Here is a 23689-nt window from a genome sequence, read left to right on the forward strand (position 1 = left end):
TTGCCTGTTTCCACTGAGCGGCTCAGGATTGTGTAGTATGCAGCTGCCTGATGGCATCGCATTTCACATCTGGAGAAAGCAGATGTTGAGCTTTTTGGGAGCCCGCGCTGCGTTTCCGCGCTGTCATTGTTTCCGTTTCCACCTCTCCAAAAGACGCCTCACGCCTCCCACACATCTCTCTTGTTTTGCCTCTAGACCGTAACGTTTTGTGCGTGAAGTTTTTCTTTTGGACTATCCGAAGTTTTGCGGACTCTTTGAACAATCTCTTTCGACCATGGGGGACATCGAGGCACCCAGTACCAACTCCAATGGGCCGCGCCAGAGTCTTCTACTTTCCATTCTTCCGAGCAAAGAGTTCGTCTCTTCGAGGAAAGGCATGCTGCTTATTGCTGAAGTGGTAAGAAATGATGACCAGTCAGAGGAATCATTTTCTGAAACAAATGAAACTGTTGCTGCACTGCATTGTTTCGCCTATGCGCGCAAAATCACATATGCGCATTAATGTGCTGTTTGGAAATAGTTATGGCTGCTATAGCGGCGTGTTTTACTTTAATCGACATTTAGAAAAATCACTTACACCATACTATTTGAACTGTCATTTGGAATATGGGTCAGTCAGCAAGTTCCCGTCACAAGGTTTCCATTAGTCAAGGGAGGAGCAGTAAAGGGTTAAACTTCTAAAACTGGGAATAGACATTTACTGTAACTGGACCATGTCCATGCCATGGACATACCGCAGGCAGGCATCCATTGTTAAGAGTCATCTGTACTGTCAGTGATAATTAAGCTACATAACGGCCCAGGCTTCTTACAGGTGTCAGTGTTGTTCCAGTTTGTAAAATAATCAATTTAATCAGCTCATTTTCATAAAGTTCATTGAGTAGAAATAACTCTTCTCATGGACTGTTCAAGTAGATTTCAACAAACCAGGAACTGAAAGAAAGTGTCTGTGTGATGGTGAGGAGGGGGTGGAGGGTCACCAGCATCATGCGTGCAGGACTTCTTGCAGTAACTGTGACTGTGTTAAGAACACTGTAGGAAGAACCCCTAACACTTGTGTCATGGGACATTCTGTTCATGGTGGGCTGTGACTGAGCATGCATCTTCTTCAGTCACATCCTTCACTCATCTTGCCATAACATGTTGCCTGGAGCGCAGTCCTAACAAGGAGTCAATGCAAAGCGTGAGAACCCCTTCCCATACACACAATACAACCTCTTTACTTCTACTATGTGATCTTCACCCCCAGGCTAAAACACTTCTGTATAACTATACTTTAAACCCAATGGCCTGCCCTACACTGACAGTAGAGTGTGTGTGTCCTGCTATGGGCATGTAGGTGACAATATACTAGTTTAACTTGCATAGAGAAGTAAGACTCTTATGTAAGCTTTAGGACAACTTTGTTATACTGTGATATACTGGAGTTAGTATGGTTCAACTGTTCTTTTGTTTTTTAATCTTTGACCTTTAAAGGGCCAGTTTAAATAGTAAATGATCCATCCCAAAGATGTCTGCCTCCACTTAAATGAAATGGAAGTGATTGGAATTGCATTGAGGAATTGCTTTGGAAAATGTACAGTAATAAACGTATATATTTAGGAATGTATGACTGACTGTATTATGATTTTGGATGATAAAGTAAAACAAATGCCTGACAATAAGGTACTTCAGCACAATGAAACAAAAAATAAAATAAACACCCAATATTCTCATAAAACTGTCTTGGTCATAGATTTTGGAACATTTCCCCCAAAGATGTAATACAAGCAGAAATGTGGAGAGGATAGCTACAACAGTGTAACAATGTGGTAAAACCTCACCACAGCATCTTCATTGTATTTAAGTGAGGGCAACATTCTCAGAAACAAATATCCCAAATCATGATGACCCAATGTCACCACAACTATCTTCCTGAGAAAATACATCTGTTGTTTGTTGTTGGTTTTGAACAGGCCCTTTACATTGCTATTATAAAGTGTTAGTGTAGTTTTAATGGTAGGTACGAATTGTGGAACATTATCTTCTGGGATTAAATTGGTTTTTAGCATTAATTGTACAGTAGGTTTAAAATGTTGTTATTCATTCTTGTTATATTCCTGGTATGTACTGTGTGCTCTCTGTGAGTGTGCTGCCTCCTTGCTGGTTGGGAGTATCATAATTGTATTTTGGATACAGTTTAAAGGTTTCAGGCAGCGTTCTATCTTCCAAGGAGAGCGCAGCCCATTCTTGAGAGTATTAGTCAGACACAAGTCCTGCTGAGCGTGCATTATTATACACAGCGTGTCAGACCACCATGTATTTCTCATTAAGATTCTCAGTCTCAGCCAGCAACAGGCCCGATAAGGAATGTGGAATCAGAGGCGGTTGTAAACTGAATTTGCTGCAAAAAAAAGAAAGAAAAAGAAAGTAGATTCTTGTAGCGTTTGAAATATTTTCACAATGCAGACAAGCTGTTGATCAAGGCTACATGGTGTGGTGAGGGTGTGCAAAGCGTGCTGCCACCCTAGGTGGCAACAAAGAACAATGTATTGTCCGATTAAAAATCTGCGTCTAACTTCTTCAGTGTGACGATTTGCTGCTTTTTCCTCTGTTTGATATCTTTGTAGACAGGGTTTCTTTTGACTCCTTTGGCTGGGAAACTGCCATTTGTCACTCGTCACTAGCAGAAAAGTAACTGCCAGTTGAAGGCCGGAGCAGTCTCACTCTTGTTGCGACATCAAACAACATGAAAAATGATTTGCCTTATGTGTAGTTGTGCTCATCCCAGACTTCACTGGACATAATCAAAAATGGACTGAGGATCAGACAAAGGTGTTGGCTTATTATAGGAAAATCTAGTGGATCCCTGACAGGATGCGGCGAAATAGCAGCATTTCTTTTTTTCCCTTTTTATTTGTAAAGAAAAGCAGCTGCAGCATTTTGGGTTCAGTCAGGGGGAGTTCCCTAACCTCAGGGCAGTGACTGGGATAAAGACAAGATGGCCGGGCATGTTTGAGATTACAGTGTCTGGACTTGCCTAATGTTGTGTGTCCAGCCCTTCTAAAGAGCGCTGAACACATAGCTGCATGCTCATTTACTTGTATTGTAACTACTCCTGACTTAGTTGCACACACGTTTTAAACATCGGAGCTCGTTGTTAACATCTTCTCTCAAGCTTTGTGTTTGCGTGTGTGCTTGCGTGAGTGTGTGTTTGAGTGAATAAGAGGGACTCTGTCTTGCAGTGAATATTACAGTGTGAATAAACATTGTCTTTTACCAGCTGTATCTCCTTACAGGAAGTGGCCCTGAAGCTGATAGTCACACAGACACAGCTTCTGATAACATTATCTTAAAAGGGAGAAGAGCAACTTCTGATTTTATTTATCAGTTGGATTAAACATTTCAATTTCTATTTGCCTTAAAGATTAGATTAGATGAAAACATCTAATAATTGAATGTTGGAGAAACAGATATATTAGCCTTCCGTCTCAAACCTTCTGTTAATCATTCCATAGCATACCATTTCACCTATTGTTATTTCTCTGTTTCTACTTGTCTCCCTATAGGCTCTGTCCTTTGTGGCGTTCATATTTTTTGCAGCATCCACCGCAGCAGCCTTTGTGACGGTTCCCCTGCTGGAGTTCCTGGCCGCTCTCTTCTTGTTGTTCGCCTACTCCACCAAATTCAACGAGAGATTTAAAGGCTTCCTATGGCCTCTTACGGTGAGAGCAACTTTCAAATGTGCAATCCCGGCGCTCAGAAAAGGGACAAAAAGTAACATAACCTTAACATTTTCCTGTGAATAATGCTGTCTCTGTTTTTTTTCTCTGAAAAGGATTTCTTGAGATGCGTGTCTGCCTCCATTATCTTTTTCATCATCTCCATAATTGCAGTGTCCAAATACGCGGGTGGTGCCTCTAAAGCTGCCGGGGTAAAGTCCACCTTTCTGCTCTTCCCCTTATAGCCCACACTGACATAATTGATGCATTGCTGAGTGCATGCGACACAACTGCATTCACCTATTATTTTTCACTGTGTTGATGTCAAATGTGCAGCTTTTTTTTTTCTTCCGCAGATATTTGGATTCATTGCCACCATAGTTTTCGCTTTAGACTTTTACCTCATTTTCAACGAGCTTGCCAACTTCCTGAAGCAAGGAGGGGAGTCCAATGAGGAGCCAACAAGACAACAGCAAGGTAAGACCCTCATTGTGGATCGGATATATGGCCATATAAGATCATGCATATTAAATAATAATATTAAACTTTTCCGATTTCTACATGCCCATACTGTAAGAATCCTCTGCCCTTCCGGTTCTTCAAAATTACAAAAAAAAAATTCTTTAGCAGTATGGAACCATGCAGATGTTGGATTTTGAGAAGGAAATTATTTAGCAATGTTCCTACTGCGGATAATCCAAAGAACATGCTGTCGTGTTTTTTTTTTTGTAATATAGCTTCATAACCCCTCCCCTTTAAACTTGTAATTTTCACTTTGGGCATGGGCTTTATTTTTTGTGCAGCCTGAAACAATGAAACTAACATTTTTCAACCCCCTCTTCATACTCACATTGAATTACAGTACATTTTATTGCATATTGAAGTCCACCGGTTAAGCCATAGACTTACTTCTCCACTTGATATTAACTATTCGTACACAACTGCACCCCTCAGTGGTCTCTGGGCAGATCTGTTTGTAATGTGATATTATTATATTATTTAAAGGGCTTTATGTGGCATAAAGGAAATGCTTTCACCTCATTTACATTGCGGTGGTGAAACAAGTTTCAGAGGTGGATATTTTTAGACGTCAGTAAATAGAATCAAAACTATCTGCACTGTGTCATATCACCAAGGGGGTGCGGATATGACCTTTCAAGATATGGGTCAAGCAACCGTATGAACAGCAACATTTTACATTTTAAAGTATAAGTTTGTCACTTAGATTTATAAAAAGAGATCCATAGTAGTAGTTTAATCCATCATATATTTTCGTATCATTTCTCACATTAAAAGTCACCACATTTTTACTTATTTTTTGTAACTGTTTTTCTTTCACTTTTGTTTTGTAGATGAGTTTTCGGACTCCGATTCAGACTGATACCACAGTGGATTTTTTCGCCGGCGTAGATGTTTGATCACACAAAACAAAACCTTAGCAGGAGAAAAGGCCACTGCTGCGCTGCCATCTGCAAAGATGTTGTTTCATCATGGTTACATTGTAGAAACTCCATTGCGGGGGCTCTCTCTCTCTTTAGTATTCCAAACGTTCTGTTCTTTTTCATATCCAAACTCATATTATCCAGGGTCTCTGATGGTTAGGGAAAAGTATCATGATCATAAAGCTGTGAAACTGTTTGGTGTCATTATACTGAGTAGAAGCTGTCAGTTTGTCATATGTGTATTTCATATGTCTATCTCTGATCGCTTGTATTGTGGCCCTATTAACAGACATGTTAAACTACAACACTAAAGTAATGTCCGAAGTGAATACATGTGTAGGAGTACTAGCAATCAAGTTGTATTGTAACAAAGATGGCTTGACCTTTCAAAATCAGAGACAGAGACAGGAGACCTGTGTGAGAGATCATCATTTATAAGTTTACATAAAACAAATTTGTACAGTGTATAGAAGAACAGATTGGTTGCAGGTTGGCTGGTTACAACCTCTGTCCAATGTCTTTATTCTACAAAAAAGAATATCTTTAATCACTTCAGGAGATATTTGCTTCTCTTGCCCTTAATATTTTACTTGTGGGTCAACAGAGTTTGTGGGGCACGCCACACTGCAAGACAGCCCTTTTCATGGTTGTGACATTGTTTCAATAAGTCCCAACGTTTTAATGCTTAAGTTAAGATCTAACGCAAACAAACAACTTCTGAAATATTTTCGAACCTATTCAATTAACCCAAAGTTTAAGAGACTTGTATGTTTCAGTTTGTCAGCTTTATGTGCTTATTACAACCTGTGTGTGTGTGTGTAAATAACAGTGCCTTTACGACGCGTGTGATTATTTTGCTTAATGCTATCTCCTATATGTGAATGATTTTTGTGAAGGCATTCTTTGCCTTTTTTTATTTGTCCATTCGTGTTATTATTTGTGTCAATTCAGCATGTATGTGTGATTCTTCAGTTCCTCCACTGCCACTACTGAGAAATAAACACGCACTAAAATGCCACAGAAACTGTTTGTGTAGTTTCCTCTGCACAACGTGTGTGTTAGAACAACACTGTGAATGGAAAACAAGTGACTGAAATTTGGCATCGGTGGCATGTTATTTCGATGTGGAATATTAACTGTTGTGAGCAATTAATGTATCAATGGTTGAGAAAATATATCCATCCAATAATTATTAATTGTTGTGCCTTTTTTTTTGGAAGAAATACAGTCTGTTACTTCTGTGGCCTCATTTATGTCAGGATTTTGTTTGAATGGTGACTCGGTGGAAACATGCTAAATATATTATTAATTAATTACACACCTGCAGTGCGAAAAATGCAAAATAACCGGCCTGTGTGATGTTAAATGTATTTGGTGTCCTGTGAAAAGCATGCATCTAAAAAAACATGATCTTTTCTGAAGTAAAGAAAAAAACAGCAACGTTAACATTGTGATAATGATGATGCTGATGATACTGTTTTGCCCTTTTGTAAAAAGAAATTCTAAATAAAAACCTAAGTAGTTTTCAATAATGTCCAAATCACCTTTATTCAAATAGTCACTATAAACTGATGTAATCCTTTTGTGAATGTTTAGATAAAATATAAAAAGGATAAAATAAACAGGAAAGTAGCGCTCCATGCTGTACGAGGAGGACCTGGTCATTATCACTGACTAAGCACACAGAATTCTAATGAAACATCACATATGATCATCTCACGTCAAATTTCCTCCATACAATCATCTGCACTGTTTTGTAGCACAATCTGGAAACAGGTGGGAAGCCTTTTTTTTCTCTTCCCCATAAATACAAACAGTTGATGAACACATTGCAGCATAGAGTCGTTTATAGAGAGACGCACCTTTACAGTTTGTGAAAGATCAATTTATATTTTCATGTTGTTTTTCAACGTTTGCTGTACACATTTATATGTGAACATTTATTTTTGTTTCATCACTTATCAAACAAATTCCATCATAACAAATATGATTGTCTATTGATAAAACTACTCGGGTCACCATACAGGAAGAAAGAGGAGTTGTACAGGATATAAGTTATTAAAGAAAAAACAGGAGAAAAATCAATCAAGCGTGCAGTCTTCAAAATGTTCTGTTTAAGAAGCCGTACAGTTTTCTTTTAATTAATATTATTTTTCATTTCAACACACAGTCAAATATATTTCTGGTCCATCTATTACACACACACACACACACAAACCCAATTGTGATTATAATCTGGCTGTACTGTCAGTCCACCGAAGTCACAAGGAGTACATTTTAAATGATTACCAGGAGATGGAGCCAGAGAGTCAATTTCGACCCTGCACAAACTCAACACATCATGATGCAATGCTTTAGAACGATGTGAAACAGCAATAATTAGGTTGATTATTCGTCCCTCATCTTAAAAGCAAATATGTTCATGTTTTAAGATTCAAGCGAGGCCAAATAGAAGAAACGAACATTGAAGTCATAAAAAGTCTGTTATGCAATTTGTACGTACCAGATTTCATAAGAGCTGTGATGTGGAATGATAGAGCTTTTACAATACACATGTATGTAGTGTGTGTGTGATAATATATACTGTAGACCCATACACAGACATTTTACTTTCAACCAAATACAGATTGAAAGGTGTGACAGTAAAGCTAAAAGTACCATATCCCCCCCCCCCACACACACACACACCTTCACCTGATTCCTCGTTATCTAATAAAAATTTCACTCAAAATATCAGTTCATTCCATCCTCTGTGACATTCCTATCAGGATTAATGATCAGGAAGGCGTTAAGAAATACAGCGTTCAGGTAGAGGCATCCTGTGATTTCATTTTCAAAAAGTTGTTTTTCTTCAAAGATTGATAAGGGGGGTGTCAATAACCTGAGATACAGTGTATAGGCTGAGGGAATTGGTCGCAAAACTTTACTGATGTTTTTTTTCCCGTTTCAAAATAAACCTTACCAATGCAGTTAACACCCTATGGTCTTACCTGAAGCCTTGGGTGTGTGCCAAAGTAACAAGAAACCTAATCCCCCTATCATCGCCTGAATACAACCAACTGCTGGCTCACAGTGCTGACCTTACAATGACCTCAAAGTTAACATTTTTTAAGAATGCTAGTGCTAATATATACAAAAGAAATTTGGGATTGTTTCTCTGCACAACCTATACAACAGATGGAATGAAGCATTCATTTTTTATGTATTTATTTGGTCTCATTAACCTACATGTAAATCGTTTTCACTCATTTCAAAATCTTCACCTTTCTCTGTACTGCCTGTCCGAAATTGCAGGCAAGAATGACCCTGCACTGTTACCGTATGATTGCTAGAAGGATCTTGACGCTAACAAAGTTAAAGACATCTGTAGAGTTAGTCAAGATAAAGGAGAAAGCAAGTCTTAAGTCAGCACGTGTAACCTTTTGATTGAAATATCTCATGTCAGCCTTGCTCACAAGGGGAGAAGACAAAAAGCTGATGTCAGTATCAAAGAAAGAACAGGGAAAAGTCACGATGCTTCTGTTGTACTGCAGGTTGGCGGTCCAGTGGCTTCCTGGATCCGTGCTCAACATGTATTACCAACACACAGACCTCACAGAAAGCAAACAGTACAATAGGTGAACTTCTACTCCACTTCCTTCACAGTGGAACACAGAACACCTATCACAGAACAGAAGATGGTGCTCAGTAGGGAGTGAAGTCAGTTTTTATATATATATTTTTTTATCCGGCTCTTTGTGGAAATCCTCCTTCACTGTTTAAAAAAGATACGTGGACGAAAACAGTTTGACAGAGAATACGTTCCATTTCTCACTTCAGCTCTCCACCTTGGAGTCTTTACTGTGTGTGCCGCCGAGGCCAGGAGGCCTGATAATCACACATGCCACACACACACACACAAGTCATTCTGTGGCTATGAAAGGAAGATTGACGGTTGGCTGTTGTGAAGTCATAAGCATGTGTTGAGCTTGACGTGGCTCTTCCACCTACAAACCTTGAATGAAATACTGTTCGGTGGTTAAGAAGAGGTGTGTCCATCTCGGTCAGCTGCAGAAAATGTGTGGCTTTCCCCCTAAGTCTGATTTGTCTTGATTGTCTTGCCGGCACTCACGCAAGCTCTGGTCTGGCCTCCATTTCACCGCGAGATGCCGTGCGTGCCCGCATGTACTCGCTGGTTTGAGCCGTGCCCTGGCAACCGTTACCAAGGCGCCACCTCCGTACCGCCATGAAGGTGTTTAGTCCGTACACACCTGTCACCAGGAAGCCGAAGGTCTGCATACAAGTAGGAACACCAAGTAGAATAACAATGACTGAATTTGAATGTCAACCAACGGTGCATGTAAACACAGATCCTGAAAGCAAATGTGTCCTTTTGAAAAATGCTAATTTGATTCAGGCTGATTGGACTCTGTGCATGCTAATTATACCAGGCTTAAAAGGTTAGGTGTTTTAAAGTGCATGAAGAGACACACAGATAAATGAGCTAATGGTCTGGGCACTTGCTGATTGTGAACGTTGCTGCAGTCTTAAAGGTGGACACAGCGATTCTGGAGAATGCTTGTTATCAAAGAAAACATTTTGTCAAAATCAGTGAATATCTGTTCACGATCGGTTACCTCGCCGTACATTCAAGCATGTTCAACAAGGGAGCACGCTTGTGTATTTTTTTGGGGTCAAATTCAGTGAATATTTCAAAACAAAATCCTTCGTGTTATGTCTCGAAGGGAAACTTGTAATCGGTCGCGGGTATGTTTAGTAAACATTTCTGCACAGTTTGGTATCCGTTTATCTTGGCAAAAGAGGATTGTTCTTCTGACTACTCACCACTGCTGCTAGCTCTGATCCAGTGTTGTGGTTGATGCAGGCCAGCACCAGAGACGACAAGAAGAAGAAGAAGGCACTGGCAGCAGTGTTCACCAGGTCCTACAGGGCCAAAGCACAAATAAACATGATAACATTAAGACTCCAGATGTGCGTATGTCCTCTTTCTCAGGACTTAGTACAGAGTATCTCATGAGGTTCAATATTCAGTAAAAAATATAAAACATATATTCATGCACCACGCAAAACCTAACACTTTAATTTGAACCACTCAGATGCCTCCTGCATTTTAGTCTTTCATTTTCAACACACCAAAGACCTGTTGATCTTTATTACCCCTTATCACATCAATGAAAGTCATCATGACATTTGAAATGTATTACAAAATGAAGTACAAATGGAGCTGCATAATTGCTGATACCAATGCCACAGACACGGTTCACCTCTTTTATAGAGCAAAGCCGGACATTCAAGGGCTTTTTATTTAAACCCATGTTATCAACAAGGCGGATGTGCCACATCCAGTTAGCAGCGCTTCCTAAATAGTGCTCCATGCTTGCTGAACAAACAAACAGACTCTTCTAAGCAGCACACGCTGAAAACTGGTGCTTCACTGTGAGTTTAAAACAGCAGGATGGCAAAGAGGCAGAGAGCACACACTTAAAAGCCACCTAACACCTCGTATTACACACAAGCACACATGACTAACTCCATCCCCCCACCTTTTCTTTTTACACACGAGGAGAAGAATGAAAGAGATACTTCTTCCCTTTGATGTTTTACTGTTTTCAGCGGTACAGTCAGTTAGGAAAGGGTTAACCCCGGAGTGCCTGGGACACAGCCCTCGTGATCAGATGCGTGATAGTGATCATGGCAGACATGGCCTCTCATATGACACTTAGCGCATACAGTGGCAATGTTACACACACACACACACACACACACACAAGTCAAAGCCGAAAGCTCAGCAGGGTATAAAAACACTTTTTTTTGGGAAAGTTTTGCAAAAGAGCCTGCGGTTTAATCAGTAACGCACTGATATTGAACCACAACTGCTCGTGCAAACTGACACGGTCAATGAACAAGTTATAATCTTAACCTTCAAACCTAAAACATACTCAGCAGTCAGCACACACACACAAACAAACAAACAAACACTGCTCACACTGCACACACATCTGTCTCGCCCGACTGGTTCAACAGGAAATACTGCATATTCATTTCAGCGTCTTGCTTCCATGTGCAGAGGAGCTTTCCTACATGCTTTCAGATCCCATATTCTCTCCAGATCTATTTAGTACAGTTCCTGTGCTTCACTCTTTTCCACATTCCATGTTTTAACCAGGCCAGCGCTTTATAAAACCTTAAATAACACACGCGCAGACTGGAGCAAACCACAGGCTCTTTGGCTTATTATTGGCCTGTATCATTGTTTTACAACCCCCTTTTGATCCGCAGCGTTTTAAAGGATTGGACAAAACTAGTACATTTCAAAGTTAAGTTAGTTGAGTTTTAAATATTTTACACAACACTTTAACATGACGGAAGAAATATGGTAAAATATTTTAAAAGAAAAATGAAAAACATAAATTTTTAACATGTTTGTACCTGCATGCCTGTAGAAAAGGGCTTTTTAAGGATTATTTTCCATCATGTTACTGAATGTTGTTCTACATTTCCCCACGTTTCTGTTGTGCTCTCATGGTAGAGGCTGGAAATACTAATTGGACTGTACCATGGAAACCTTAAGAGGAGGAAGCAGCCCGCTCATTATGAAATGTATTCTCTTGACAGTGGCAGCAAGTCACACAGGGGCCAGAGAGCTTCATGCAATAATAAAGCCTTTTTGCAGCCTTGCTCACATCAAGGACTGATTCCTTTTCCTTAAAGGTCAAATAAAGATAGTAGGCAAGTAGTTCATATATTTTTTCTCTGCTTGGGTGGCAAACTTCAGCTGTCAAAACCAAGAAAGCTTTTATTGGATTCTATTCGCAGGTAAAGTAAATAAAACACGGCTAAAGTGCTCTCTGGCCTGAACTGATGCTAGAATAATGGCTATAGCTAATAATACCCACTAACCTCAGCTGTGTGTGAGAGTTTGTGTGTGTGTGTGTGTGTGTGTGTGTGTGTGTGTGTGTGTGTGTGTGTGTGTGTGTGTGTGTGTGTGTGTGTGTGTGTGTGTGTGTGTGTGTGTGTGTGTGTGTGTGTGTGGATTCAGTAAAAAAAGCATGGCAATCTTTGCTGTCAGAATAACATCATACAGTGACAAAATGATGGATTAACATACACACTGCAACATGATGGAACTTGGACTTCATGGGGGTATATTCGGTTGAAAACCATCTGGAATCCTAATCTTATTATATATTAGTTAATTTAAAGTCACAGAGGTCTTGAATCCCATTTGTCTCCCCCAACTCCTTCCAATGACCTGTGCCACAAATTGACACAATTTGCCACACATGTCAAAGAGTCCTACAGCACTAGTCGAACTGTAAGACTCTGACATTACACACATTGCTGCAGAGAACCATAACACTAATTAGAATTCATAGAAAAAAAGGCCCTCCATTATAATTTTTGACCTCTATACATTTACAATCAGATTAGGAATTAACTTTTAATCAAACGCGACTGTTTGTCTGCACAATAAGAACAAGAAGTGTTTTCATAGAGGGCATGACTTTTTTATGATGCAGGTTCACCAAAATATAGACAAAAACACTGGCTTTAGGCAATATAAAATGTACATATTTTTGCCAATTAAATGCATATGAAGCGATGGAATCTAGAACAATTTTGTCAAAATCAGCTAATATCTACTCAAATCTTAAAAAAGTCCTTTTTTTGTGGGACACAATGGGCAGGCCAAAACTTCATTTGAAGCAATTCAAAATCGTCAGGAAATCAATATAGGACGGTTTGTTAGTGAGCCAGACAGCATTTTCAAGTGAATATTCACGTTTATCCCAATAATGGAAATTCACCACGATCAACAACATATGAGTGGTTATTTTATTGAGATTCACAGTGCAATGTTAAAGCTCCCATATTATACACTTTTCGGTACTATTATACACCATATTATATGGTCTTAGTGGTCCCTAATACGTTTTTCTTTAATTGTTTGCTGAAAAAAACTTTCAGATAATTTATTGTACTATGCTGAAGTTCAGCTAATCTCACAATGGCCTATTTTTTAAAAAGAGCTGCAGCTCCCCTCGTAAATATACAATCTTTGAGCTGCCCCCGCCCCCTGTCCGGAAGCGAAGCCAGATACGCCTCGCCCTCTGTCTGTCAGGGCCGTGGACCAATAAGAAATAGGGGTGTGGGCTGCACAGTGGAAGCTTCTGGCTTTCCAGTTTGTGAGGTCAGAAAAGGGGAAAATTCTGACTGGAGTATATTGGGGGGGAGGGGTGGGGGTTTCAGAAAGGGGGAGAGTGAGAACAGGAGAGATTGTTATTTTTTTAAATATTTTGGCAGTCTCTAGGCACACCGTGGACCCATGGATATGTTAGAACACATTTAAAAAGTGCATTTAGCATAATATGTGACCTTTAAATCCTCTCTATATGACAGTACAGGACAATAAACAATATGAATATTTTTGGGACATAAACAGATACAGACAGTAGCTCTCGTGACGGCCCTAGTATGTACGGCTGTCAGCACCCACCCACCAATGGTCTGTCCTCTGACGTACTTGATTCATTCATGCAGTAACTGTCTTGTTTGTTTCCACAACAAAACAAGTAGAATGTATTTGGGAACACTGGCAGGGCAATCCAAACTGTTGCTCTCCTTTTAAAAAGGAAAAAACCCTCTCCCCTTCAAGCCTGTAAATGTCCTCTGTCCCATTTCCTCTGTCCCAGAAACCCTCCCACTCCGGGCGCATGGCCGAGTCATTTGGCTGTGGGACATAGAAAAAACAATGCTCTGAGGGGTCTGCCTTTATCTCTAGCTAGCCGGTTGTCCACAACAAGCTAAACACTGAAATTCAATCTTATAACTAAAAGTCACTGTGTGGCTTCACGATAAGGTCCCAGCCAGGGCTACATTCATTCCAGTGATAAAGGGGGAGGAAGTAACGGTCAGGGCATGTGTTTCCCCCTTCTGCAATGCCAAAGTCATCACAGAGAATGAATTGGAGGAGATGGGGATCACGTAGCAGGTAATCGTACAATCAAAACCCTCCTTCTTCCGAGACTCTCAACCGCATTAAAAAACAACTGGCTCAACACAGAGGAGGCATGGCAGGCGGCGTCAGTATGGAAAGAGAAGAAGGCAGAAGAACGGGTTAACAGATGGTTAACACGGTGAAATGCCTACTCATGGTGAAATTCCCAGGGGGCTCAATGTGAGGGAAGCAGCTTTGAACTTGATAGACATAAACAGTGTTTTGGTGCAGCCTACAACTGTGGAGTGGAACGGAGCATCGCTTGCTGTTCACACAGAACACACAGACACAATATTGATAACGTATTTGCTGGACTATTTAATCACCAGAGTGGAATAATAATTAAGCAGTGAGAGTTGACATGAGCACACAGCGCCAGTATGAGCCTGTGGAGGAGGAAAAGAAACAGTACGTCTCAGACCAAAAAGAAACAGGAGGATTTAAGATATGAACTGCCTCTCCCCCGAGACAGTAAAAAGTTCTCGTTTGGTGTCATCCTGCTAGAAGTATAGAAGACAAAGACAAAGGAATATTGTACAAAAGGATAGCATAAAGCAATCGGATAGCTGGACTTAACATCATCAACTGAATTATTACAATATGTGTGCTGTTTGGCCTCTGGAAATACAGTTTCAGAGGGTTTTTTCCCCACTACCCTCTGTAAAGGATACTTGGCTGCAGCACAGAACACACCAATGTGTGTATGCAGGCAAATACTGAAAGGCAACCAGCATCTGCTAGAGAACGCCCACTGGCTCATTTGGCTACAATGCTGACAATGCACATCCTGGTGGTAAAACTGAAACTCTCTGCCCTCCCAACCAGTGACATACTCACTAAAGCATCCCAGCTTCCCTCATATGATGGGCCTGTGCTGAGCCTTACCCAGATTAGATATGCAAAATGATATAATGTATTAAGGCAGAAGTCTGTGTGCAGCTATACAAGTGGATCAGAGATTTGATCCGATACACAACATTAGGTTTATAGTTTAATATGACCATGTTATGTAGGCATGATTAGCACAACATATTGAAAGGAAGAAAATACAACCAAAGTGTTGCTATATGAGTAAATCAATGAAAGTACAAAACAAATTAAGTTACTAATGAACCGCTTTGCAAGATTTACAGTTAGTCTAGATGGATATCAGACACAACATGAAATAATCACATTGACAGCCATGATGCTTTAACCAAATGCTTCCCACAGCAGACCAGCATTCAACAGTTGCATGGTTGAGCGCAAAGCCTTGCTCATATCAGCACAAATGAGGGTGGGGTAAGCAGAGTCTCATTATCATTCATTAATTCTGAGGTAAAGTCGGAACGTTGAGAGAAGCTGTGTGAAAGTTGAGCCTCATTTTGAGCCAATCACATAACTAAAGTAGTAGCTTGGAGATCGGTAGATGTTTTTTATGATTTTTATTTTGACACCAGCAGAGCTGATGAACAAGACTGGAGTTGTTGTGCGGTGCATGCTCAGGTAGATGGAGCCGACCAATCAGAACAAACTGGGGTGGCATGAAAGAGAAAGGTGCCAAAAAACAGAGCATTTCAGACAGGAAAAGGCTGGAAAAAAGGGTGAAAGAATGCGCAGTACGAGAAAAATAACAGGCCTTTTGAACGGTAAACAATGGAAACAGTTCCCAAGTAGACACCAAAAATACAAATTTCAGCTTTGGTAACCATAATGCAATTGACGGCGTAAAAAAAGGGTTAAGCTAACAGTGAACCCTGTTACCGGCTGCCATTTTGAATCAAACCTTCGCCACATCCCTAATCAAAGTTGAGTGAAATATATCAGGAGTCCAGTTCCCATGACACTTTCCTCTCCCTGTACCTACCGTGAGGTTCCAGTTGACATGGGGCACCTTGGTGTGCAAGTTGAGGCTGAAGATCAAGAGCAGGACTCCTGTCACCACGCACGCACTGCAGCTGACAAACTCGAAGAAGTAGACCCCTCCACAGGGAGAACACATCATAATGGTCTCTATGCAGATGAATCCAATAAGTGATAGGACCTAAAGGGAAGGACAGGAGAGGGACATAGTGAGTATAGTCGTCTATTAAACTTCTCGCCCTCTAAATGACTGTGATAAACGACAACACAATAACACCACATGTTTGATTTTTTTGACTGGAAATCCCGAGGTCATCTAATAGTCTGAGCTAGTCTACGAAAATATACAACACATTTTTTAGCGTCAATGAGTAATTTAAAAGTAAACACTTATTGCTTTTTACAGCTCTTAGACATAAAGGGTACTGAAGGGTTGAACCCTTCCTTTTATGTGTGTGTGTGTGTGCGTTTGAGAGTATGTGTGTGTGTGTGCACTGAAAATCCAAGCTTTTCAAATGATGAAGTGATTGTCTTATGAATAGACCAGAGGCCATGAGCCCATCTCATGAGTCCCGCTCCTGGCAGTCAGAGAAGATGTCTCCCTTTAGCCAACATCCATCAACCAACCACAGTATGAGAGGAATTCTGCTATTTAGGTGTTTCTCCTGCCATCTAGACCCCGACAAAACCACACGCAGATTACCGACTGGCTCAGAGCGAGGACCAGGAACCAGAGACATAACACAACCAAGAGAATGCCACTGCAACATATTGCAGACAAAATTCAAACTCTGGTTTAGACCAGATCGGCTTGGTCTACACACGTTTGACATTTTGTATTAAATGTTGATATAGTAAATGGCATAATGATGGGTTCAGGTTTAGGGATGATTGGAGGTTAAGCTTTAAGTAACAGTCCATGGCACAATCACTTAAGGCCATGTTTACTAATAAGAGTTTTACTCTTTGTAACAGACTGTCTTGGATTACGTACTTGTGCCTGGAAGCTGTTTGATTGTCAACTAAGGCATTTGATAGCCTGAAATCATACAGGTTTGACATAAAAGCACAAAGTGTCAGTGGGTTTAAGTCATGCAGAATAGCATGTAGATTACCTAGTGTGGCTCAAAGAACTTGGGGTTGTTATGTGTATTGGGGTTTTTTTTGTGGGGGTGGGGGTCAATACTAACCCCTGGCTGGAGACAGAGCATGTTTATATAATACAGAGCTATTATTCTAGGCAAAGCATGCAACCTCAGGCTTGGTTAAGCACCATTTACACTCCAGCTCATGGTAGGCGGGCCTTAAGAGCCACAAATCATCGTTAAACTGTGTCATCGGGGCAGCAATGTCAAAGGAACTGTGCGGGCATGACTTAAGGGATGTGGTCACGTTATGTAAATGGTTTCAATAGGCAGAGACAGTACGAAGAATATTAGAGATATTACCACACGGCTGCTATATGTGTCAAGGTAATTGACAAGGGAACAGGGGATGAAATTACATAAGCAAAATGGTTAAATAACACAGAAAACAATTCTGCAAAGCTCTTCATGCAAAGCTGCGTTCAAGCTGCAATTGATATAGAGATAGAAATAGAGCTGTTTGTATATCTGTGTGTGTTTGTGTGTGTGTGTGTGTGTGTGTGTGTGTGTGTGTGTGCGCATTTTTGTGAAAAATAGGCCACATTTGTAATGGCGCAAGTAGGACAATTATTTGCCAAATATGTGCCTTATTTACAGACTTTTAATAAATCTTATTGAATAACTGAAAATAGACTCACAGGGAATGGGTGCATTTACTCATTATTGTATTTTTTCCCCATTTCTTAGTTTTTTCTGTGACCCAATATATACTTTCATGTGCAACCAAATTGAATCCACCACAGCTAGTTGCCATTGCTGGACACTGCTGCTGACCAAACTGCATTTGAGAGATCAAACTCAAACAGTCTCATTAGCAAAAGACCCCTCCTCCACCTCCTCGCTCCCAGAAGCTCAATGGCCAACACTCTTTATCCAGTTTAATGAGAAGGGTGTAATGTTTCTGACAAAGTGCGGTGTGTGTGTGTGTGTGTGTGTGTGTGTGTGTGTGTGTGTGTGTGTGTGTGTGTGTGTGTGTGTGTGTGTGTGTGATGACGACTGGCCCTTGTGAACCGTCAGTTGAGAACCCTCCTGTTTGTGACGGCCTCTTTGAAGGGAACCACAGATAGTAAAGCATGGACACACCATGTCTTACCAGAGTGACACATAAACACAACAAAGACCCACTGGGCAGGCCATCGTTAAGACAAAAGGTTTCATTTTGTGCAGTTGCTTAAGAGTCTTGTCGGAGCATGCAGTTTGGATAGCAGTCCGTCTGTGACTGTAACAAAACCAAAGAGGGTTACACCCAAACAGGAGTGGAGGGCTGTTTGTGTTGAGAGATGATGTCATGCCTCTTGCAGAAAGCATATTGCTTTCCCCTGTGTAGCAGGTGTCAGACAGGCCTAAGGGGAGAAGGCAGGGGATGAAACAGTGCAGTGTAGCTTGTATGTAATGATTTTATGTCAACCTCCACCCCTGTGCAACCTGTTCCTCCTGCACACATGCAGTACGTCAACACATCTCCTTCTCTCTCTACTCTCTCCCGCATGCATGCACACCTTTAATTTTGGGATTATGCTTATTTTCAATCGACACTTAAAAGCCTCTCGGGCTCAGATCCCCTTCTTACACACCATCTGTTGTGGACAATAAATGAATGGAGGAGAAAAGGGGCCTCGCTGTGGAGAGGAGACTATGCAACATTATCTGCTGTACTTCCAGTGCTACCAAACCGCATGCACACAGAAAGATCTGCCAGAATATTAAAAGTGCTTCAGCAGGAGCCCAAAGTCATCAATGTGATGGAAAATGTAGCCTGAATGCAGCTTATATTTCACCCCTGAGGATAAGGTTAAGTATGTGTAGGCAAATGCATGCAATGCCTCCCCACATGCATGCACAAGGTTTTCTTGTTGTCTTTATGTCTCCCTACAAGCTCTCTGCATAAGTAATGTTTCAACCAGAAGAGAACGGAGCATATGGCGTCTCTCTCTGAGCAGGAAGTGCTCGCTGACATTTTGGAGCATCTGGTAACTTCATTACACATACAACATCCACAGACTGAAAGATAACCATACCACACTATTTAATTATCACTTGTTGGAATAGCACTAAAACTATTTGGGAAATATGGTTTCACACACCATGCTCTCAAAAAAAGCCTGTGCAAATGCATTTTAGTGCTTCGATGTGAAAAAGCTACACAGATATTGGCCCACATGGGCCAGTGCAAATGTCAGAGTGGGTTGTTGTGACTACCACTACCTTTAGTGCAAACAAAGCCTGGGTGTGGAGGTAATATAACAACCATTCCCCTCCACAGAGCCATACGGAAGTATGGACATTGCCAGAGAGGTTGGGTGAGGTATTTAACCCTTAGTGATGTTTGAAAAAACTGAAATAATCACAAATGCTTTCCATTCAAATGTATTTCAAACAACAGAAATCCTTATTCCTTCCTTTGTGCGGGGAAAAAAAGGAGTTTGGACCTTTGAAACTTGGGTGTTTCAAAGCAGTATTTTCTTTCCTGCACCGGTCCATTGATGTTAATCATTACTCAATACATAATTTATGCTCGAAGATGATCTATTAACAACACAGGACTCTTGCCCTTTTAGCCACATAACAACTTTCCGTTTACACAGCGAGATAAATGACAGGCCGGACAGACACCTCATTGGCACAGCAGTGTTTTCCAAATTAAGCAGAAACTGTGCTACATTAGGTACTTGTACGATACATCCCATAAAGTCAGCCTTGCATTGACATCTTTCAGTTATAAAAGATAATCACACAGCCTCAGCTGGCCTTGATCTAAACAATTATGAGGAGAGACAGCATTGAAAATGTGAGCCAGTGACGCTATTAATGTTTGGCAGCGAGCCCTGTGCCTCCCCTAAGATACTGAATGTAAAACTTGGATGACTTTCAGTGATTCTGTCCTTGGCAGGGAAGGAGAAGTGCCCATCTCAGACTGGAAAGCCAGGCCGTATCAGCGCTGAAACAAACTGTTCAAGTAAACAGAAGATTAGTTATAGTGACTGCAATACTGCTTACACTTGTGTATTTACATTGGCCGTACCTCTGCTGTATTTTATTGCCTGTGCTTGAACCACATTTAAGAAGTAACTTGCCCTGAAATGGGGTTTCACTTGTTTTTTCTTCATCCTTGTTTTACAAAGTATACCTGCCCCTTTTTCATTATTTACATGACATTTCTTCTCTTTCTGTGTTAAATGGTGCTTTTCCTGCATTGTTTACACTGTAGTATCAGTGCCATCCCATTGCAGCATTATGTTGAATTTATTGACGTTTTTATTTTATTAAGTGGGCATTGGTTATTATTCAGGTATTGTATATCGACACTGCACTATCTGTGAAATGGACAATCCCATTGGAAACATGAAACCAGGGATCAGCACATGAATAAAGGGAATATTATGCATATTCTATACACATTGCTTTATTTGTGTGGTGGCTCTGCAGCTAAGGGAAAGTTTAAGAGATAAAGAAATAAAAATATTTTTGTGCCGCCATTGAGCACACTCAATAGACTCAATAGAGATTGTGAATGTTTTAGTTCCTGCCTGATTCAAACTTCTCCCATGCTGATAACAGATGGCGCCCTATCCTAACTTCCCACATGCACATAGGTAAACATCACAGGGTGTGTGTGTGTGTGTGTGTGTGTGTGTGTGTGTGTGTGTGTGTGTGTGTGTGTGTGTGTGTGTGTGTGTGTGTGTGTGTGTGTGTGTGTGTGTGCGCCCAGGTTAACCATGCTCTTCTGTAAGAACGGCGGGAACCTCCGCCGTCCCCAGGGTGATAAATATTTTGCGAACTGCACTTTTATAGTGAGAGAAAACATTTTTAAAAGTGAAGCAGAGAAGCCAGAAATAGGTGTTATGATCATCTTCCAGCAGTAAATGTGGACTTTTGCAGTTTGCCCGTGCTTTCAACAAAATGTGTTAGAGGTAATTGCTGGCTTCCTCAGCTGCATGGTCAGTGCTGTTGTGGGAACACCACTGCATGTGTATGAGTGTGCACGGCAATGTCTGGGTTTTCTTGGCACCAGAAGAAGAGAAATGGCTATGGCTTGATAGATATTTCCTCCTGTGGTAAATTGTCAGAGCTTTGGGAGTCCTCCTTTTGCTATGTGTGCTTCAGTTCAGACATCTGGTTTAGGTGTAGGCCTAACGTTTCCTTATTAAATGTATTAAATTAAGGGAAATTGCAATTGTTTCCCCCAAGGACCACTAACATCCTTACTAAGCAATGGTGAGAATAAGAGCAATTCATGACCCAATCAAATACACAGGTATCAACGGGTGCATTGTTGAGTAGGCCCACAGTAGATACACATACAAACTTTGAGAGCAGCACAAGAATAGCACAGAGCATACACATTTCTGAAAGGTAATGATGAACCTTCTTTGAAACATGGAAACAAAATGATATAGTCCTATATGAAATACTTGTTCATTAGAATAGTGAGGAACAAAAAAACAAACAGTAAGATAACTGTGAAACAACAAAATATCCCCATTGGAATAATGTACCATTTTGCTGCAGCCAATTCCTTCAAAATAAGAGTCTACTGAAAATACACAAGGAGTTTAAAGCGACCTCTCTCAAACTAGACCTTACTGTTGGAATGAAACCTGACTGACCACTATTAGGGATGTGTTGCAGGGTAAACAGGGACCTGTATTGATGTTTATTTAGAGTGAAGGTATTACTACATTGGATGGACTATAGGCTTCAGTTACCATGTCAAAGCTTAGGCTATAATAAGAACAATACTCTACTGGCATGATCATAGGCTATGTTAATGGCTACTTGGACGTTATCCACCAATGGTGCGCAATAATTATTTGAACTCACTTTTATGAGGCCGTTACATCTCTGATCATTGGTGCATGCAATATGTGCTCGTGCTCAAACTTACCACTTCAACCACCTTTAAAATGCCAAAGTAGGACTTGAGGTACTCCACGTCGCACCGTATGCCCCCCAAAACATTCCTGGAATGGACGGGCTCGGTGGTGGGCTGATAGGGACTACTGGCCCCGGAGATCATGGAAGTGTTGGAGGCCTCGCCGTCAAAGCCCTCTGACTCCTCGGTGGTCCTCATCATGATATCGGGGAGACACTGCTGCTGGACTCTTTGGCTGAAAACGTTACGACATATAGGCCTAGACTAAACGCACGCTGACAAACCGGGTCCCGGGTCCAGGTTGTGTATCATAAAGCACACTTTGTTCCACGCAAACTACAAGTGGATGGAGATAATAAACCAGGCGGTCCACTTCTCATCGCCACCCCACGGTGAAAGAGCCGCGGGAGGTGCGCTTTAACATAACGCGCATGGGGGAAAAGGGGCTGCTGTCCGTGTAATGTAGCCCAACCGTGCGCTATTCATTTGCTCCCGAATACAGAGCTGCGTCGCTCTCAAATAGCCACACTTTTTAAAACTATGTTAGGCGGGTCACTTGTTCGAATCCCAGTGTCACTTCACCGTGGACGATTCCGGTGAGTTCAGCAGCGCCTAAAAAGAATGCCTACCACCGGGCCGTGTGACTGGCCTCTACCACCGCAAAACATCCAGCCATTATGGCCCAGAAGAACCGAGAGAGAGAGAGAGTGCGTATTATTCCCTATTGTTAATTTAGCCTATTCCCTAGTAGGCTGCTGCTACAGTGTGGCTGCCCATACGCCGCTTACTCGTTGTGGATGCAAAGCGAGCTTGTCTCCGCCCCTCCGAAAACTGCACATTCTTGTGCAGGCTCTGTGCCCGTTTTAAGTGTTCCCAAAGAGCCTGCAAAACGAATCCAGCCGGAACCACGTCCGTCCCGGTGCTCGGCTTAATTGTTCTTTCTTTTCTGTCTCTTCGCCTACCAGGACCTACTTAAATTAGGCTATTTCTTTATTCCCCAGAGGATTAAGCTACATTGTGTACAGTTGGATATTCAGCAGACATTCACTCCGACTAAGCGGTGTCTTCTTACTCAGTTTCAACCGGTGTTGGTAGCAGCAGGAGAACTCTACAACCACAGAGGGTTTGACTTAGGGAGCATCAATACATTATAGTGTGGATGATAACACCAAATAAGTGTTTATTTGACATACATTGTATACGAGAAAATTGCAACACAAAAATATCACAAATTTGGTCGCCACCTTGAATGTTTAGCCTACATAGCCTAATTGCACGTTATTTTCTCACTAATGTGAACCAGTGAATAGCCTACTAAAAAATAATTACATAACAGGACAAATATTACACATCTCTATTTTATAAAATTATTCAACTTGTTATGCAACCCAATAAAACCAGAGCAACACACGTTTTTTTCTCATTAAACTGATCTTAGTTTTTGCTGTCTGTAAAAACCTTAAAAATCTGAATAGAACAAAGACTTTTTTTTAATCAGTTATACAGTCAAGTAAACTTTCAAAATTCAGGGATAGACCTAATTTCTAATTATCTAAATAAATAATACATCCTTGTAACTTACTGCCCTCTTATGGTATTTAGTGGTATTAAATGGTTGCCTAGGAGATTGCGAAAGTCTAGGGATGCTGGTCTACCGTAAAACCTGAATGTTGCATCCAGTTATTAAC

The 23689-nt window shown here is 41.0% G+C and overlaps 2 protein-coding genes across 2 annotated transcripts; one reads left to right on the forward strand and one right to left on the reverse strand.

The window, feature by feature from the left end:
• The first annotated feature begins 199 nt into the window (after nucleotides 1–199).
• LOC307250595 (CKLF-like MARVEL transmembrane domain-containing protein 3) lies at nucleotides 200–5189 on the forward strand. The gene is made up of 5 exons (XM_080027711.1): nucleotides 200–397; nucleotides 3549–3704; nucleotides 3818–3913; nucleotides 4058–4178; nucleotides 5054–5189. The coding sequence occupies exons 1-5, from the start codon at nucleotides 275–277 to the stop codon at nucleotides 5080–5082; spliced, it is 525 nt and encodes a 174-aa protein (XP_079883837.1). The 5' UTR covers nucleotides 200–274; the 3' UTR covers nucleotides 5083–5189.
• A 4050-nt stretch (nucleotides 5190–9239) lies between these two features.
• Nucleotides 9240–22771, reverse strand: cmtm4 (CKLF-like MARVEL transmembrane domain containing 4). The gene is made up of 4 exons (XM_080027701.1): nucleotides 22014–22771; nucleotides 15988–16164; nucleotides 9968–10066; nucleotides 9240–9415 (listed from the first exon to the last, which is right to left on the reverse strand). The coding sequence occupies exons 1-4, from the start codon at nucleotides 22200–22202 to the stop codon at nucleotides 9251–9253; spliced, it is 630 nt and encodes a 209-aa protein (XP_079883827.1). The 5' UTR covers nucleotides 22203–22771; the 3' UTR covers nucleotides 9240–9250.
• Nucleotides 22772–23689: the final 918 nt, after the last annotated feature.

The sequence above is a fragment of the Ammodytes marinus genome, assembly GCF_949987685.1.
Source record: "Ammodytes marinus genome assembly, chromosome: 1".
Taxonomy (NCBI): domain Eukaryota; kingdom Metazoa; phylum Chordata; class Actinopteri; order Uranoscopiformes; family Ammodytidae; genus Ammodytes; species Ammodytes marinus.